General features: G+C 45.3%; 1 protein-coding gene across 5 annotated transcripts in view; it reads right to left on the bottom strand.

The window, feature by feature from the left end:
- The window catches only part of CSF1R (colony stimulating factor 1 receptor), a 300,046-nt gene that overhangs the window by 152,889 nt on the left and 127,387 nt on the right, over positions 1–19,770 (bottom strand). For all 5 annotated transcript variants that reach the window (XM_069654065.1, XM_069654067.1, XM_069654068.1 and 2 more), the window contains exons 5-9: positions 16,414–16,573; positions 14,715–14,901; positions 12,775–12,884; positions 10,273–10,393; positions 9,509–9,678 (exon numbers count right to left, since the gene is read on the bottom strand). In XM_069654065.1, coding sequence (XP_069510166.1) covers positions 9,509–9,678; positions 10,273–10,393; positions 12,775–12,884; positions 14,715–14,901; positions 16,414–16,573 — 748 coding nt within the window. The remainder of the gene's footprint in view (positions 1–9,508; positions 9,679–10,272; positions 10,394–12,774; positions 12,885–14,714; positions 14,902–16,413; positions 16,574–19,770) is intronic.

The following is a 19,770-nucleotide window of genomic DNA, read 5'->3' as shown; positions in this document are numbered from 1 at the left end:
TAATTATCCATGTTCATGAGTAATAATGAGTGCTAGCCATGCCTGCACACTGCTCCACTCAGCCTGCATAACATTGGTGAACATTATTTGCCTTAATAACCAGTAGCACTGCCACAGCAGGGTGGGTTGGCAACATCTGGACAGTCACCAGTGAGCAGCCCCAAAACAGGGCCAACCTATACAAAAAGACCTCACTGCAGTGTTTGACAGGAAATGTCATTAGTTCAGTAATGATTTTGCCTTCAATTTGCCTTTTTAAAAAATGTTTTATCTAAAAATGTTTTTATTGGCATTTGTGTATTTACAGTGGTACATATCACAACCGTTTCTGTGTCCACTCTGTTTGACTCTCTCATGTTGCAGTCTAGATGCCTTTTATATTTAACAGAAAACAAAACAACCAACACAAACCTTCTTCACTTCAAGGGTAAAACATTATATCCAAGCTAATTTCTTAAGGTGCAGATGTTCCGGGGTACAACCTGAAACCCATAAGTCCCTTCAACCTGGCCTCTCCTAGAGACAACTATCCATAAAGGATGTGCAAGCTCTCATGGGGGTTTGTCGTCCGAGGGATGGAACATATCCCAGGTCAGCGTTTTCCAGGATTCATAGGTGGCACTAGTATCTGCCTCCGATTTGTCCACCATGTTGGCCCACGCTATCGTTTCCACCTCCACCCAGCGTTCACGTTCCTTATGCCAGTGTTTATATTGCAGGCCTTTTGTTGACTTCCACGCCATTGCGATACATCTTTTGGCCAATAAGTATGCCAAGTCCATACATTTTGTGACATGCTTGAACTTGCCGTCCCTAGGATAAGCACCTAGCAAGCATTCCTTCGGGTTCCAGGTGTACCTTACAATCCGTGCTATACTAAAAGCATTTTCTATCTGCTCCCAGAATCCCTGTACGTGCATACATCCCCAGAACATGTGCATTAAATCCGCCCCATCCATGCCACACCAGGGCACTTCGGTTGCGTAGCATTATTACATTTTGCCACCTCAGTGTGATGTCATGTAGGTGTGGTACAATACGTTTAACTGAATTAATCTAAAGCAGGAGTTTCTTGACACCTTCCGGGGGTGCAGTAAAATACATGCCCATTACTATATCCTCCCCTAGGTCTGCCTCTCAGCGTTCCTTCAGCATCATACTCTTGGGGTTGGGCCTGTATATATAAGAGTGCATATATCCTAGATATCGGCTTACAGCCATCTCCCAGATTGTGCATCAGGGCCAGCAGGGGGCCTATTGCTGGTTCCTCCGGCCATTCCACTCTCCCCCCCTTTTGCAGCCCCCCTCACCCTCTGGTACCACAAAAATAGCCCACGAGGCAGCCCCTCCCGTTGCGTTAATGACCCAAACTCCCTGAAATCACCCTTCTCGTACATGTCTCCCCATGTGTATATACCCCAGTTTTCCAAGTGTCTCATCATCACCAGGTCCTCCCTGTTCCTGCAGATATCCGAAGGCATTGGGGTCTCGGGTGAATAGGGGCACTTCAGTTTCAGCAGTGCCAGGGCCATATGCCACACCCTACGTCCCAGTGCTACCAACATAGGCGTGCTGCCCAGGCAGCTCAGTGGCAACCACTGAATTTCTTTCAGGCGTGCTGGGGCTACCAGGCTGTGCAACAGGGCCGATTCACTAGTGGCTTCATCTGAGAGCCATCTAGTTACGTGGCTGAATTGCGCCGCCAAATAATACCTCTCCAAGTCGGGTAGCTATGACCCTCCATCCTTGTGGTGGAGGCAGAGTGTGGCAAGAGCAAATTTATGACGGGCCGAGCCCCACAGGAATCCCAGTAACAGCACTTCTAACAAGCGAAAGAAGGAGGCCTTGATATAGTTATGGACATTGTTAAAGAAGTACAGAAATCTTGGCAAAATTATCACTTTAGATATAGCTATCCTGCCCATCAGTGACAATGGTAGTTTGGACCAAAATACCATGGATTTCCTTAAGCCTTTAACGACAGCTGCCGTGTTGCTCTCATGCACCCACTCAGTTGTATGCCGTATGTGCACCCCCAAGTACCGGAATGAACCCAGTTGCCAGTGTAGGCCCACCTCCCGGAGTCCCCCTATTTCCACTCCTCTCAGGCTAGCCAGTGGGAAAATGCAGGACTTCGTTTTTGCAGAAGCTAATCCTGGACACCATTGCATACCTATCCAATACCTCCATTATCAGTGGTGCATTCTGGCGTGGATTCTGCAGGTACAATAACAAGTCATCCGCATGCAGCGAAATCAAGTGGCCCACCCCTCCCACATGTATACCCGCCTCCGGGAACTGCTTGCGTAAGTAAATTGCTATGGGCTCCAACCCCAGCACATACAGCATGGGTGATAGCGGGCACCCCTGTCGTGTTCCTCTTTGTATGTCCCAGGCATATGACACTAGCTTCCCAGATTTGACCCTCGCCACCGGTGATGTATATAAGATCTGAACCTATTTGATAAACCACCTACCAAACCCAAACTCTTTCAATACAGCAAGTAGCCATTCCCAATATATTGACTCAAAATTCTTTATCGCATCTAGCGAGAGTACTGCGCACTGCTCTTGGGTATCTGTTGATTGTGCAATGAAGTGTTGTAGCCGACGTACGTTCATGGCTGTGCTGCGGCCCGGGATGAAGCCGTTTTGATCCCCATGTATCAGACCCCTGATCACTCTGCTGAGCCGCCCCGCTAAAATGGTGGTCAAAATCTTCATGTCATAATTAAGCATTGCCAAAGGCGTATAAGAATCACATTCGTCTGTGGGTTTCTCTGGCTTGGGTATCGGGACCACTAGTGTCTCTCTCATGCTCGCTGGGAGTACCCTTTTATCGTTAGTTTCCATGTACACCTCATGCAACACCGGCGTCACCACCGAGGCGTGTGTTTTATAGAACTCCGGGGGGAGTCCATCACTGCCTGTGGACTTAGAAGTGGCCAGTGATTTGATCGCCTCACCTATTTCCTCGGCCGTGATGTCCTGTTGCCTTCAATTCGCCATAGAAGGAAAGCATGTTTGCTCTTTTGTCTGTGGTTAGATGGTCAATATGTTCCACTTGCCAGTGATAGAATTAAACATTTACGTTTTTCGAGCCACAACTAATATGTTGTGTCGACACTGCCACAGTCAGATCATTCATCGCATTCAATGAACTGGTGGGAGTTGCAGCTTTAACCCCAAATATGTTGAAACTGTATGGTGCAGACGTGGGTGGTGTCCACCCCGGTGTGTCACAGGCATGCTAGAAAATATTTGGGTGCTGCACTTATTTTCCTACAAATTAAGCACTGCACCAGAGACAAAAATCTCTGACAGTAGCTTCACTTAGGCTACCACTGTTGGGTATTTAATCAACAGGACATAAATAAGGTACACAGCCACACATAGCGTTGAAGATTTGTGTGACCCTGGGCCAGAATTAAAGTAAAGAAAAAAATGTGGAACTTGCCACCACTGTGGCAATACCCATAGAGAGATGTAGGCGTCATTATCGATTTACGAAAGTACATCAGGAAGATCAAAAGTACACTTGATTGGGCAGACAAGGACAGAAGTATACCCGTCCATAAATGGCAGACATCTAAACTAGAACCACCAGAGGGAGGAACCTCAGGAGCGCAGAGCAGAGAAGAAAAGTATGTTTTCTTATAGACTGTGAGTTTGGAGGCATTGGTTTTTGGGGTAAAGAGATCCTACATCTATTGGAGACATATCTCAGCATGAAAGCCTTTAAGATTGAGCTGAAACCTCTTCCAGAAGAGCGAATGAGACAGACATGGTTTTTAAGATTAAAACATTTTTAAGAGATTATTCGACAGTAAGTAAAGAGTGAGGTACAGTCATTTGAAGATTGTGTGCAGCCCTGAGGTAACAGAGCAATGAAGAAGAGTGCAGGTCCTAGGGGATAACATTCTTCAGGAGACCTACCTATTAAAATTAACGACCTCATTGAGATGAGCAGAACACACAAGAAAGCAATGCGTAGATTGTTCCCAATAAATAACAGCCTAATGCATACATTCGCAAAGTCCACTGCAAAGGAAAGAAAAGGCCCCCGAAAACCTCCACGGGTTACACCGGGCGGGGGGGGGGGGTAACGTCCGGCAGCCTGAGTTAATGGCCCAAGCAAAGTGAGGGCGGTTAACAAGGGCTCTGGGACATTAAACCCCTGGTGCAGCCCGTGTAATGGGTTAATAACGCCATTAGCACCCCGGGTTATCGCTTTGGTAGACCGGGGTGCTAAAAAAAAGTATTTCATTCACGGAACGGGATGGCATGCGCGTCCCACTCAATGATGAAAATACTTTGCTGAGATGACTGCCCCTCTTCATTACCATGGAAGCCGAAAATGTGAGATGCAGTGAAGCTGCCCTTGTGAGCACCGGTGCAGCCTCAATCAGGTAAGTGGGCTTGGGATTATAAAATTAAAGGGAAAGGGTGGGTGTCTAGAAGATGGTAGGATGGGGGAGGCAGCCAATGGGTTCCATGGAACGTGGGCTGAAATTGGGAGTATCAGCCCGCAAAGCCAAAAAACCTGATTGGCTGCGCCCCCCACCCTGGGGGCTAACGGCTAAAAGGTACTGCACCACCCATCACACCATTTGGCATATAACTTAAACCCACCCTAAAATGTCAAGTTCTCCTGAAGTGTCTCACTAACGTTAAGCAGATCTGTGAGGGGAGGGAATCTTTATAATAATATTATAATATTAATGAGCAATATATGTGCTACTGTTTAGGGTTACTAGTCAAACACAATTAAATAATTGTGGAAGGAACAGTTAGATAAACATATATTTACAAAAAAAGCTTTAAATCTGCACTAAGTAGTTAGCGCAAGCTAGAACATTGTTTGGACGAAATGACCAGAACTGGGAGCTGATTCAATTCATGGAATAAAATGCGCGCAGAAACCTGCAGCACAAAGAAAAAAGAGCAGCACCCGGAACACCCACATGCCACCCCCATGGCGAACAAAACGCATCGCTGTCAAATGACTTTTGCGCTGGACCATGTAAAAAAGCAATCAAGGATTACTTACCAGCAATCACCATTACTTCCACTCCTCTCCTGTGAGCGACAAGTCCTTACCCGTGTACCCCCACTGATCTGCACCCGGAACCCGCAATTTAAGGCAGCACCAACAAGCCTGCCCTCACTCTAGTACCCCCACTGATCTGCCCCTAACCCCCTAACCTAAGGCAGCACACACAAATCTGCCCTCGTCCCATTACCCCCACTGATCTGCGCCCCAACCCCCTAACTTAAGACAGCACCAAATGGTCCGCCCTTTTCCCAGTGGCCCCACTGATTTGTGCCCCAACCCTCTAGCATAAGGCAGTAATCACAAGTCCATCCTCATCCCAGTACCCCCACTGATCTGCGCCCCAAGGCCCTAACTTAAGGCAGCACCCACAAATCTGCCCGCATCTCCGTTCAATGTGAAGCAATTACCTACCTCAACTCCTATGGCCTGTTTCTACCATGAAGTAAACCTGCCAGACATCCTCCTCCAACAGGAAGGAGCTTGTCTCGCGAGGATAGGTCAGCGGCAACGTGCTTGCCTTGGAAGCAAGACGACATGGAGCAACACATGTACGATCCCCGGGTCTGCGCTTAGATACCTCTGGGTATTAAGCGTGCTATAAATAACATATCATATCAGGAACACTTAGAAGCAGTGCCGTTGAATCCAGGACAGTCACCTCTACCATGACTCCCTTTTGCATCAAACTCAGTGGCACAACAACAGGCAACCATACTATTACTTCAGCTACACTTTGGCCACTTGAGGTACAGGTGAAATAGTCCACATGTGATGTGTGTAGCCCAGTGATCCAGAGTGAGGCCACATCCCTTCTCACCATCCCCAATGCCAATACGCCATACCTCTATACGAAGTATGAGTACAACCACATTGACAAGCAAGTGCGGAAGAGACACCAAAACCTCAGTGGACCAGAAAAGAATACAACGTACATTAAAAACTGAACCTCGAGAAGTGAATGGACAGAGGTGAATGAGCTGTCACATGATACCTCAAACATCTCTGCTCTGTGGAACATCTGGCAAGACACATGTAGAAATGAGTACCCATCCCCAATAGGAGACCCCAAACACCATCATGAAACATGTCACGCATCACCAAATGCATCCCCACATTGGCACCATTACGCACACAATCCAAAATGTACTCAACCACCAACACGAAACATGCAGTGCCCCTGCACAAGGAACGGCATCGACAACCATCCCTTGCTACCCCCAGCTTTCTGATGGTCCCTCCCCTACATGTGAAACACATGTCCACATGTCCATGTCAATCAAAAGCATGCCACCATGCCAAGAACAACACAAAGACAATCTCCCATACTATTTTCTTCGAAACATTACTAGTGGGTCACTGAGGGGATCATGTGTAATCTATGTCACACACAGTGAGTCATTTGAAGTTATCTTTATTATTTAAAAATAGTTTAAAAATAGAATTATAAATGATGTGACAACCAACTGTTATACAAACTAAAAGCAAAAAAGGCAAACAACTCTCACCATAATTCATCCAAATCAATCAGACCTCTGAAAATAGACCTTAGTATCCTTTGTGCAGGTAAGCAGGTGGTTCTTACTGTTAGATATCCTGGACTATCACCAAAGAGGCATTTGTGCATCAACACAAGAAGCTGAAAGAAGATCCTGGGCTCAGCCGGAAGCCAGTGAAGTGCTCGTCTGGCCTGAGAGACATGCTCTCTCTTCCTTAATCCTTCTACCATGCGGACTGCGCTGTTTTGGATTATTTGCAATTTAGATGTTTCACCCTTAACACTTCCATGGAGCAGGCTGCCGAAGTAGTTAGTTAGTTTTGCCCCAATAATAGCCCTTGTAATAGTGGCACAGCTCTTTTTGGTTAGGAAGGTTCGTAGTTTATTCAGTAGCTTCAGATGATAGGTGGAGGTGGCTACACTACGGTTTAAATGTGCCTTCAGACTCAACTCAAGAGTCTAAATAGACTCCTCAGGTTTTTACTTTTTGCAAAGTGCCAATCGTACAGACTGTGATAACAAAGCTTTTATACTGCATAACTACTTATTTAGTCTGTAGAGTGTGCCAGCAAGCATTAATTCTGTTTTGTGTCATTTAAGGCCATGCCGTCACACGTCATCTACTGCTGAATGCAAGAACAGATCGCATTAATGTATTTTGTGTCCTTTGCATAATCTCCTGATGTAGGAATTGTGTACTGCCTGTCATCAGCATAATTGGTGTAGATTACACCCTTTGTGTCCAGAAGGTCAACTAATGGTTTAGTAAATATATGTAACGGGTTGATGACAAACATGACCCCTGTGGAACACAAAATGGCTCATTAACCATGTCTGCTACTGCAGTACCACTGAACACTCTTGCTGAGTGATTAGACAAAAGGATTACACCCATTTACCGCTCCTTTTACGGGAGAAAAGAAGGCAGAGTGTAAAAATCTGTCAATAAGAATAGCATGGTCTACTAAATCAAAAGCCTGGGCACATGTGCTAGGATGCAGCGCAAGACCTGGTGGAGGCACCTTGATTGTGTGGGCTGTAATATACCCCCCCACAATGGCTGTGGTGTGCTGGAATGATCATGTGGCCAGGAAGTGTAGGACTGGTAGCACTTTGACCAGAGGTGGCACAGCCTGTGAGCACAAGGTGGGTGATACCAGGTCAATCTCCCACCCCCTGACCAGGTCTAGGATGACATGGGGATGGGGGAGGGAAGTGGCATCTCCCATGCACCTTCTCGTCTGGCATAATGTCATTTGTGTATGGAATATTCTGGCCCTCCTCCTCATCCTCCTTCCATGTAATAATATCAGTGCTAGCAATGCAGAATTCATCATTGTGGCAATCGTATGTTCATTTGGGTTGTATTGCTCTTTTATGTGTGTGCTTTCTTTGCGCTTTGCAATGGGTAACTTGTGGCGGTAAGATCACGGGATGAGCGTTCCCCTTTGTGGTCAAAATGATTGTGCGATAGGCTCTGTGATGGGGTGTGTTTGTTGTTTGCACGGTGCCTTCTTACCCATGCCCATGTTCTTCCTCATTTTCCTCGTTTAATGAGGATTTTGCATGTCCCCCCCACTTTTTATTCTTTGCGCTGGCCCTTCCCACGCCTTCTGTGAAAAGCACTCGCTCAGAGCGCTAAGTGGCTTGGCCCAGCGTAAAGCCTGATCCATGCAACGGAAACTGATTTTTAGCATGGAGCAAAGTTTTCTTTTAAAGTGCAAAGTCACTTTGCGCCACACAAAACGTTTAGTAAATTAGGCCCTATATTTGGATAGGATCTTTCTGTCTTTTGGAAGAACATTGTCCTTTCTTCGGGTGAACACTTTCTCTCTGGGTTGGCACCTGTCTTTGAAAGGACGCTTTGTTGGTTTGCACAAACAGACCCTTCCTGTATTTGGGCTTTTAATGATAATGCCTTTGGATGTACACTTCCTGTCTTTGAAGGGACTCATTGAGAAGTTGGATGAGCAGTCCTGTCTTTGGCTGGACATTGGGCCTCATTACACGGTAGGCGGTAACCATGGCGCTATTAGCGCCATGGTTGCCACCAGTATTTTACTGTGTCCGCCTTGGTGGATGGCGGAATTACCGCCCTACTCCAAGGTGAGCGGGGCGGTAATTCCCCATTCACCAAGGCACTTCCCCATTCCCATTTTTGCCCCCATAGGGCTCAATGGGAATGGGGAAGGCGCTAATTACAGTACCACAAATTGCGGTACCGTAATTAGCACCAAGGTCCCTTTGCAGGCCCGTTCCTTAACGGCTGGTAAAACCAGCCGTTAAGGTCGGGTCCCGCAAAGGGACCTCGTAGTAAGGCGGTAAGGGTTTACCGGTACCGGTGCCCTTACCGGTACCGGTAAACCCTTACTGCCTACCGTGTAATGAGGCCCATTGTCTCCACCTATTGATAATTTGCAAAAGTTTAGGTTTAGGCAGATCTTTGGATCTAATTTTAACATGTGCATTTTGTGTTGCAGAAAAGTGCTGAGATATATTGAATATCCTCCCGGCAGCGTACAGTGGCCTGGGCTTATGCTGTCTAACGCATTTGTTTATTTTTACATTTATGAAGCGCGCTAAACCCGTGGGCATCAAGGGTTTGACACCATCCACTGAATACCCAAAATGAACCAATGCCTTTATATCACAACAGGGCTAAGCAGCCTAAGCTTGTCTTCAGCGAGTAATCCCAAGGTTGATGTGCCAGCTCACAACTATGTGACAGACCTGCTGAGCCAACATGCCCCCATACTAAGGACTGGGTGGAGCCAGCAGCGTATAGCCCGCAAACCGACTGCATTCCCATTCATAGAAAACCTTAACTCTTTCCCATTGCTGCCTCTGGGTAATGAATTCCTGTACCCATCACAGGGATAACATGTTTGATTACTTCACATTGATCCTGCCCTGAAAGGGTCCCTTTTGTGCCAAGGAAACATGTGGAAGGGTCTTACCTGCGAGGGCAGCGTGCACCGATTCGGAGTGAGCTCCTATGATATTGGACGCCGTGCATTGGAAGGTGGCATCTTCCTTCATCCCATCCAGCCGCAGAGTGCTGTTTATTTGTGCAAAGGCGACCTCTGTCTTGGAGCCCTCCAGTGGCAGAAGCTCAGCTGCCTCACAGCTGCAGGAACAGAAAGGATGTGTGTGTGTTAGCTGTGAGTTCTGACAGCGAGCAGCCCTAGCCAGCCATGTGTGTGGTGCTTATGCACACCAGCACAACCTGGATACTACTACACACACACACAGCTCGTTTTGTGTCTTCAGGTGCCGTAGACATGATGCACCACGCTGCACCAAGGAGTAATACAGCAGCAGGACATTCCTGGTGAAAACCCACCAAAATGTACTTCCAGAAAGCAAGGGCGCTCTATTGAGAACCTGGGAAAATGTACAAGCCCATGACACCAGAATATGGCTTTGGAGGGATAGAAAGAATTGCATGTGAGGTTCACAAGACTAGGCCAGTCCAAAATGCCTTTCAGAAGAACTGGCCTGTTGGTGAGATTTCCTGGTTTTACCCAACCCAGTTTAATGGTGTCTTTGCCTCTTGCTCCCATCAAAGTCCACGTAGGTCATAGACCTCTTATATATATATATATATATATATATATATATATATATATATACACACACACACACACACATATATATATATATATATATATATATATATATATATATATATATATATTGCTGTCTGCATTCTCTTTCTCACCTCTCCTTCCTTCCTGGGCACCAGTGCCAGGTGATGTTCGGTGTGGGGTATCCGGATGCAGTGCAGTTCAGTTGCTTGGAGTTATTGAATTCAAACAAGCTGGCAGAGACAGAGGGCAGCCCTGAAAGAGGCAAGATAGTAGGAAACGTTAGTGGGTGAGCAGGCTTCCTTGCCACTGGCATTGGCTGTGCTGGCAAGGAGGCCAGCAGTCTAGCTAGCGGCCCAATTCAATGGAAAGTAATTGATTCCCTTACAGGCTCCTCACAGCAGAGGAAGAGGAGCATGACATGCCTGACTGCAGGGGATCTACAACATTTGGCTCTCCATATGTTTTGGACTACAGCTCCCATCAGTCATAGCTAGCACAGTCAATTTTGAAGAGTCGTGGGGGACGTAGTCCAAATCCTCTGAAAAGCCACTGGTTGCAGACCCCTGTGTATAGGCTTCCCTTGGGTTTTCTAGAATGTTGTAGCTCTTTAGAACTACCTGCTGGGCACATGTGTGGGTATATCCAAAATACATATCAATATGGGGGTAGCATCCAAATGAGGCACAAATAAAGGCAAAGTAATGGTGCGATGGGCACTGATGGTCACTTTTCATTCACCATTCATCTATTTCTCAGTCCTGTTATTGTCGCATCAATGGATATGCCTTTGTTGCTTTTCTCATTCCTAAAGCAATACAAACATAAAAGTGAACAACACTAGATGATGCTGCCCTCTCTACAAAACCAAAATGACTTATGGGAAAAGTCAGATTGCTTGAATACAAAATATATTTGGAAGCCTCACCCAGCTCACAAGACCCATGGCCCAATAGGCCTTCTCCTCTTTTTATCAGTCTTCTTGCTCCCTGAACTGAGATCCACCTTTTATAATGGGCAGCAGCTGGGTGTGCACCCCTCTTCTGAGACTGACAGTCCACAGTTGAATGCGCGACTTCCACCACTGCATGCATCACGATGCGCACGCTCTCCCATGGCTTCCACAAATACACAATACTGGGGCTTGGCACAACCTTACAAAACCCTTACAAAACGAATTTCAGGACCCCAAAAATTAATAATTAATTTTCCTCATAATAATTTGTTTTCCGTATTGGCCAGGTATTGTGATATTAGGGTTGAAAGGGAAAAAACCCTTCACAGCTGCAGCACGGTCCCACACTTTATGTTACCACTCTAGATCCTGCTCTCTTTCTCTGCCTCAGGGAGCATTCCCTCCACAGCATTCAGCACCGTGTGTAGAACTTTCAACTCACTGTTTTGTATGTGGCAGGATACACCGCACAGAATATTTGCAATGCATTAGTAGTCTAGTTGATTTCGCCATGCCCCGATCGTATACATGACAACAATGGACAATTGTGTTATTCATAATGTGACTACCTCATGAAATTGTGCACATAGGGCCCGATTCATGGAATTATCGGCGCAGAAAATAGGGTACTTCCGTGGGCAAATCTGCTTTCGTCGATTCATGGAATCGAATGCGTGATACTTTTCCTGGACTAGCATGGAGTTCCCACTGGCTTTGCACGTCTGTGCGAGGCGTCAAAGGCCTTGCACGAGACTCCAAGCAGAGCGTGGGCATGGCTTGCGCAGTGGGCGGGGAAGGGGGCATAACACCAAAAATGGGGAAGAACTTGCAAAAAACTGGGCGTTCCGAGGTACGGCCTGAAGCAGTCCCTTGCACACCCACAATTGCGCAGCACGAGACATATTCATGGATTCGATCACGCAATGTCTCGGCTGGGAGATGGCCATGCAAGTCCTTCATATGATCCGCCACCCGAAGGAGGCAGGCGTAAGTACACTTGCACGTAGGATTTGCAGCATGCAGGTGGGGTTGCATGTCGGATTTTGGGGCACATGTACTCAATCAGGGGTCCGATGTAACTTAGGGGTGTGCGTAAGCAGTGTAGCAGGCTGCAGGAACATTTTATGGGGGTTCGCATGCATATTTCCTGAGTTATTGCCGAGTTACGATTTTTCATACGCAAGTTGTCGGGGTGCTGCATACAGTTACGAGGGACCCTGTGCAGGATCCCTGAGTCACAGTCCTGCTTACGATGGACCCCACGCACTGTTTCAAGGGTGCATGTATTTGCGCCTGGAGGAGCGCCCAACGTTTGCTGTTCTGGCTGTTTATGCTTTGCGTGTGGGCGTATCGGGGGCGATCTGGGCGTGACTTGCGAATACAGTTACTTTGCGCTGTAGATTCCATGAATACGAAGGGCGCACATTTTTCTTTCTGCGCGCAGGCTCGCGCAGTGTCTTTCTCTTTGCGCGGCCCCTGTGGGATTTCTGTGCGAATTTCCATGAATCGGGCCCATAGTAGGTAAATAGTGGCTACAAAAAATGACACAATGTACAAAATGTGTGTTAATCCTTTTGAGAAATTTTGAGGCGAGTTGATTTCTGCCACTTAATGTACACAATTTCCTGTTATTCAGGCCGTTTGATAAGCTGCCGGGGGAGGGGGATAGGATAGTACTTACTGTACAACGAGAAGGTGATGGAATTGTTGGCTTTTGAATTAGCAGCAAAAAAGATATACTGCCCAACTTCGCTTGCCTTCGGCCTGTACAAGGTGAGGTGGCTCTCATATCTGCAAGGGAGGAAATTTAGCAAACATATTTTTGAATGGATTCCGTTTAGGCCTCACGAAGCCCACAATGGGTCAAATCAGCTGAGCAGTAATGCACTTTCATAATATTTCTCAAACGAGCCATTATATTTTTGCATCGGGGTAAGTATGTACTCTGTGACATTGTGTGTCCCACACACCTGGAGACCTGAGGTTTTATGTCAATAATTTGTTTTATTTTTGGTATTTATGAAGCGTAAACATGGCTTTGGGAGGCAGAAGTCCTCTGTGCAGCAGTAGGGGGCCACGGGCACAGTCATAGCTGTAATATTGACTAAGATGAAGGGGCAAGCCCTGGTTTCTGATTGAGCAGGTGCACATAATTAAATCTTTCCACTTGAAACATATGGTATGACATTTTCTGATAAATATTACTTTTTGGGCAAGTCAACGAAGCAAAGCAAGGAGAACACTGTGGCATTGTGCAAACAAGATCCCACATTACCTCCACGTCCCTCTTTCTCGTCACAGTACTTACTCTATGAAGGTGCTCTGCCTTCCGACTGAACCCTCTCCCAAGAAGTCTTCCTTTTATCTTTTAGTGCCACCCCCTAATAGTCCAGGCTGTAAAGCACCTAACCTGTCCCATAATCATCCTGTTTATCTTTCTGTCATTTCGGACAGTGAACCCTGGGGAGGCCAGCTGGGCTGGTCTTTTGTTTTCCTGAGGTTGGCCCCACAGCTGGGCTTTGTAGGTGTAGGAATGGTATTCTGTGATTTGCCCTCTGTTCCTGCTGAGCTTGGACTGCCGGAGGAGTGGGGGTAGCCCTAGGTCTGGCGAGTATGGGGCACCCCAAAGGTGTTTGCTGGGCTGAGCGCCAGGGTATCCTTGAGGTCACAGTCAGTAGGAGAGAATAGGACTGGGGTCACTGTGCTATTCTCTAGGTTTTATGTAAATTGCCCCTATTCTCCGCATGGGATTTGGTGCTTCCCAAAGCACAGGTTTGCAACCGACCTGGTCTCTTACAGATCTGCTGCGCTTCCCAGTCTCTTCATGTGGGTGCAGATCTGGCAGTGTCAAATGGCAGGCGGACCGAGGGGGTGAGTGATATTTTGGCTGTGAATCCTCCCACAGCAGTGTGGGCAGACTGCCAATGACTGTGTTCAGTGTCTTGTGGACTTCAGTTTCGTGACATCTTTGAATGATGTGACCAGAGTCGTGTGAGTATGGGTGTATGTGTATTAGAGGAAGAGATTTTCCAAGTTAGCGTACTGGAGTTAGATGGGAAAGAGGTTTGGTCACTCAATTTGTGATCTTTCATTCATGATGATATATTTCGAAGGCTTGCAGTACTAACATTAGACATTTGCACTTGTGTGTTAAATAGATATCATACATGTTATGGAAAACAGGAGTGTTGATTGACTTTCTGTTGGGATAAGCAGGAATGACCATGACTGAGTACCTAAATTAAGGCACTAGACCTCAGTGTATGGGGGCCTCGGATAGGGTGAATTGCACTGACAAGCTGTCAAGCAAGGTCCATGGCAACCGCCTTAGACATAACTCATGGGGCTGTCGGGTTTTTGATCTAAGGCTGACATGAGAGGGTGTTCAGCCCTCCAAGAGCAACTTGGTGTGTGATGCGGTTACCTGCCACTAGTAGCATAATAAAGACACAGAACACCTCCCCTGCGCCTGTCCCACTTAAGAAAGTGGTTTCATGACAGAATGGAAGCAATAGAATAGCATGGAGGGCGCCCACTAAGTACCTGGCGGCTACGTCACTACAGGAGTGACCAGAGCTGATAATGTAGCGTATGTGTTGAAGTTTGGAGAGAAGCCATTACCTGTCATTATTGAGATCCATCAGATTTGCCAGATGGGATTTGTTGCAGGTTTTGGACGCTTCATGTGTCCAGCTCCACCGGACAATCTTGGGGTAAGCTTCAATCTGTACTTGCAGCTGCAGGATGTCTGTCGGGGTCACCTGCAGGCTGCTGTTCTCCGGGATAGCAAGGCGCACGTACCCACTGTCTGAACACAGAAATGCCATAGGTCAGGCTCCCATATCCATACACCAGTTATTTCTGAAGCAGCAAAAGTTAGAAACGTGGACGCAATTCGGAAAACTCAGATCCCCAAATCTGGATAATAGATAAACAACTTTCAAAATGACAGTTTAATTAGGATTCTAATAGGATTGTGATTGGTGATTCAACATCCCAGTTGTTCAGGTGGAATTTTGACTGTCCATTGGCTTGTGCTGTAATTGAAGTCAAAGGGCATGATAGTTTCTCTATTACTCAAGATACTGAAGGTCTATTGGTCTGGGTTTTTTTGCGAAATAGTTTGAAATCTGACTGATCAGCTGGAGCTAAGCATGACTGCCAACAAAAGTAATCTGAAATACAAAAGATAAATCAGAATTTGGATAACTAATATCAGCATTGAGCATTTCAGCATTGAGCATTTCAAATGGCGACCTTTGGAATCACCCCGGCCCGGCCTGCACTGTTGCATGTTCCGCGGCCTGCTCCATCAGCCTGCAGCCACTGCTAGTTAGGATCTATTTCCATGAGAAGGATCTTTCTGCCTGCACCACTCTGCAAATGCTGGCTGATTAGTGGCTTGCGAGGACCCATACATATAGGACAACTGCTCCATAGGGAACTTACAGATTCCCCACACATCAATCTATTGAGTAGTGAAACATTATTTTGCATTCAGCCAGTCCTTCTTGGTAGATGATTTTATTTTTGGTTCTTTGACAGATTCTTTAAATAAATAAGCATTTGAATTAGTTGCTTGTCCGTAGTGTGGCATTGAGCGTCTGCAGACTGCCCTCGGGTGGTAGTGGTGCACGGTATAAATCAACATAACATATTGTGCCCCTGCCATGTGTATCCGTGGGTATCCAGACATTAGTCTGCAAGGGGGGAAATAAGCAGATGGAGAGAAGAGGGTGGAAGATATGCAAATAGATGCTATGAAGAAAAAGGAGGGACGGATGTAGTGGCGGAAGGATGCAGTGATGCAAGAGGTATGCGCATGCCCCACTGGGACCATGGGCGGTATTACACAAACTTTGCACCAGTCCAAGTGCAATTAGCGCAAGGGCAAAAATTGCCCTAGTGCAAAAAATATATTTCGATGTCTTTTTGCTCCAGGACATGGTGCAATAATTCATTGAAAGAATATGTTTTTTGCAGTACAGCAATTTGTCACAATGCATATTTTCTGTATTATGGCCCCAAATGTTTCTGAGATGGGATGTCCTGTTGAATTAGTCTTTGCGGGCGGAGATGGCCCGCATGCCTTTTTAGTGCTCTTCGCTATCCCCAAAACATGATTGGCGTCACTTGCCTCCCCTCTTTCCCCATAGTCTTTACTTCCTTCAGCTGAACATACATGCATTGATTTTTCATGTTCTGGCAGAAAGGGGCTCTCTGTGGGGAGATGGGGCTTTCCATTCATATTTGGGTGGCCCACACTTGACCGCTCCCCCCCATCTGCACATGGAAACATACATCACTCCCTGCTTCTTACCTACAACATGCAGATTTGCTGATCTACTACTGGCTGTGACCTGTCCTTTGGCAACACAAGTGTAGCTTCCGCTGTCCACAGTGGCCACTGCTGCAATCGTCAGAGTGGACTTCACATAGTATTTGTTGTCGACAAAACGCACATCCGGCTTGTCAATGCCCTACGATGCAAAAATAACAGCCCGTTGGGTGGGTAGATTCTTCCCTTCCAGCAAGAAGACACACACACACATCTGCTCATGTGCACCCATTGATGCTGCACTGCACCTCTCACTTACTCTGGCATCAAGGCCCTCACATATTCACATACAATTTCAAAAAAGAAAGAACATCTGGATATAAAAGCAACCACCTTTTTTGTGTGTCAAGCTTGCAGATATAAATATAAAGTAAGCTTCACAAATGGAGTTTAATGTTGTGACTCACAAACTGTCTTTCTCTTGGAAGAGGTGAGAGAGTTGGTAGGTAACTGGAGCTATGAGTGAGCTTCCAGATGTAAATGCCAATTCACTGTTCTAATGGGCTATATCGCCCAGAGGAAAAGGCAGGGTCCTGCACAATCATTCCATTAAGTAGGGCCTGGCAATTACCCGTCTAGCTCTTACAAACGAAACATTGTGTTTTTTGCTTTCTTAATAACTTTTTCATTTTTAAACAAATCTCTCCCATAACTTCCAGTCTGCGCGGCAGGGGGGTATGCGTGATAAAGATTTCATTTGGAAAATGTCAGCCAAATCCGTCATGCAAGTCAAAAGTTATTAGCAATAGAATTTTTGGATTTTCTATGGCTCATGTTACACACCTTAACTATATATGTGTGTATATATATATATATATATATATCTAAAACGTTATGGTGGGTTCAAAAAGACTTGGAAAAAAAACTTTCACCTGAAATGTGAAAGTAAGATAGTAAGGGTGAAACCAGGTATGTGGTTGTCCTGACAGCCTTGTGAAATGTCGGTTGATTAAGCTATGTATAGAGTAGCACTGCCCTCTAAGACAAAGATCATACCCTGGAGAAGAAGGTTTGCATTTAGTCTAATTTGCATACCCACAATCCATCGCTGATGTGGCTCGGAATTGGAGGTGAACTTCCATCAATGGCTTCTAGGTGACGTTGTGGAATGCATGACCTGGCTCAAATGGCTAGATAGTATATATGTAACCTGTTTAAGAAACATTACATATATATATATATATATATATATATATATATATATATATATATATATATATATATATATATATATATAACGTTTCTTAAACCAGTTAAATCGGTTAGCTCCCTATCTTTTTATCAACAAATAGAGCACCCTTATATATATTCATTCACTGGCAAAAAACGTTGTTAAAGGAACGTTATGGTTAAGTTGCACAAGCAAAAACCTATGAAAATCAATGGCCAACCATTGCTATAGGGACGTTATGGTTACAGGTAAAACCGAAAATACCCAGAAATTCGGCAAGTTATGGTAAACTAAGCAACCATAACTCCTGCCACCACAGTGCACTGCAAGGACTAACACCCATGACATCAAAGTTGCCATCACAAATCTCATTCATGACATCACTGATAACATCACATGTGTGGCTCCCTCTTTTTTCAACAGTGCTATAAGTAGTCCAGGTGCTCCCCTTCACTAACAGTCAGGAACTAACAATTCAAAAGGGTTTATCTTTGTGTACAGCATCCTTCTCATATGTTCTTACACTACTTTCATTACGGTATGCTAACATTATATGATACATACACATTCAGGGGAAGAGGATGGTGTACAACACTGCCATGATTTCTGTGCATGAAGATAATCAGTTATGTTATGACCATGTTTCTGCTAATAGTGCTCCTTTTTTGCTTTCTTTAATTCCCGTGTATATGCTCATGTTTGTATGCATTGTGCTGTCTTTATATTTGGTGTCTACTAGTGCACTTATGTAGTTATTCATTTCTTCCATGTCTTACAGTACCCGAAACTCTAAAACTAAAGCATTCATGATTTCTCTAGTTGAAATGGGAAGATTTTCAATGTAACACTGTATAGGGCATGGTGCGGACAATGGGTACGGTTTACATGAATTGCTTATGTAGTGCAAAGAAGTCTGTAATGCAATGGTGTGTAAAGCCATGCATTGCTCAATAAACTACCTATCTCATAATGGCTCTTCCAATGATGTTTCATAGTTTTCTGCTACCGTTACCATACCAATCACATGTGGAGGCTTCCCATGATAACTAAATGCACATGTGATGTGATCAGTGATGTCATGAATGAGATTTGTGATGGCATCTTTGATGTCATGGGTGTTAGTCCGTGCAGTGCACACTGGTGGCGCGAGTTATGGTTGCTTAGTTTACCATAACTTGCAAAAAAAAAATTCTTTTTAGTTTTACCTGTAACCATATCGTCCCTATAGCAACGGTTGTCCATTGATTTTGATAGGTTTTTGCTTGTGCAACTTAACCATACCGTTCCTTTAACAAAGTTTTTTGCCAGTGAATTTCATTGGTTTTTAACAGCATAACCTTAGTTTGTAAAAAACAATTGTGCAACATAGTGGTAGTGCTGGCAGAATGTTAATGCAGACAGCACTCGCGGACTGTATGTCTGTTTGTGAACATTGGGTGGCATGCAACCTGCTAAGGAAGGCTGCTAATCTCTTACATTGTGGTAGTAAGCACCAAACACAAAAAAGATATGCAAAGAGCACCATGGCGGACAATGGCAAGGAAAAACAGTGTAGGTTTAAAATTCTGTACGTACAAAGAAAATAGGAGGAGGTAATTGGGAGGACACCTTAAGGTAATGCATCAACAGCATAATTAAAGTCGGCCTTGGACAATCGTACCGCACTGCTACTGTACATGGAATCAAAGAAGTAACGGGCAGAGTCACGAATGACAAGACGTAAGAGGACAACCTCAGTACAATATAGTAATGAAGCAGAACTTTCTCTAATCATCGCACTGATGTTGCATTATGCAACAGTACATATGTATAAGGTGTCTTTTTGTAACGCTGCAATGGCAGGCACCTTCCAGTGTCCGGAAACAAAAGTCCCTCATAACAGAAAGACTTTCTACAGTAACCCCATTTCTACGCACTGTAGTCTGAAGCATACATTATGGACGATATATTCCTGCATTTACAGCAACCAGATTCTGTGTTTGGTAAGAAAACATATTGGAAAGCAAGGCAGTAGAAAGCACAACCCTTGCACAACAAGAGGCGCGCATAGCAAAAGAAAAATGGAGAGGCTGGAATGCAAAGTGAAAACAATAGGCAACAATTGTGGGTCCTTACAATTTGCGTACAGAGAATTGTTTTGGACATAATGAAATGGTAGTGGCACACTT

This window comes from Ambystoma mexicanum, chromosome 3q, assembly GCF_040938575.1.
Source record: "Ambystoma mexicanum isolate Mex_15411 chromosome 3q, UKY_AmexF1_1, whole genome shotgun sequence".
NCBI classification, from domain to species: Eukaryota; Metazoa; Chordata; class Amphibia; order Caudata; family Ambystomatidae; genus Ambystoma; species Ambystoma mexicanum.
The sequence above is the reverse complement of the archived record's forward strand: the minus strand, read 5'-3'. Positions and strand labels throughout refer to the sequence as shown.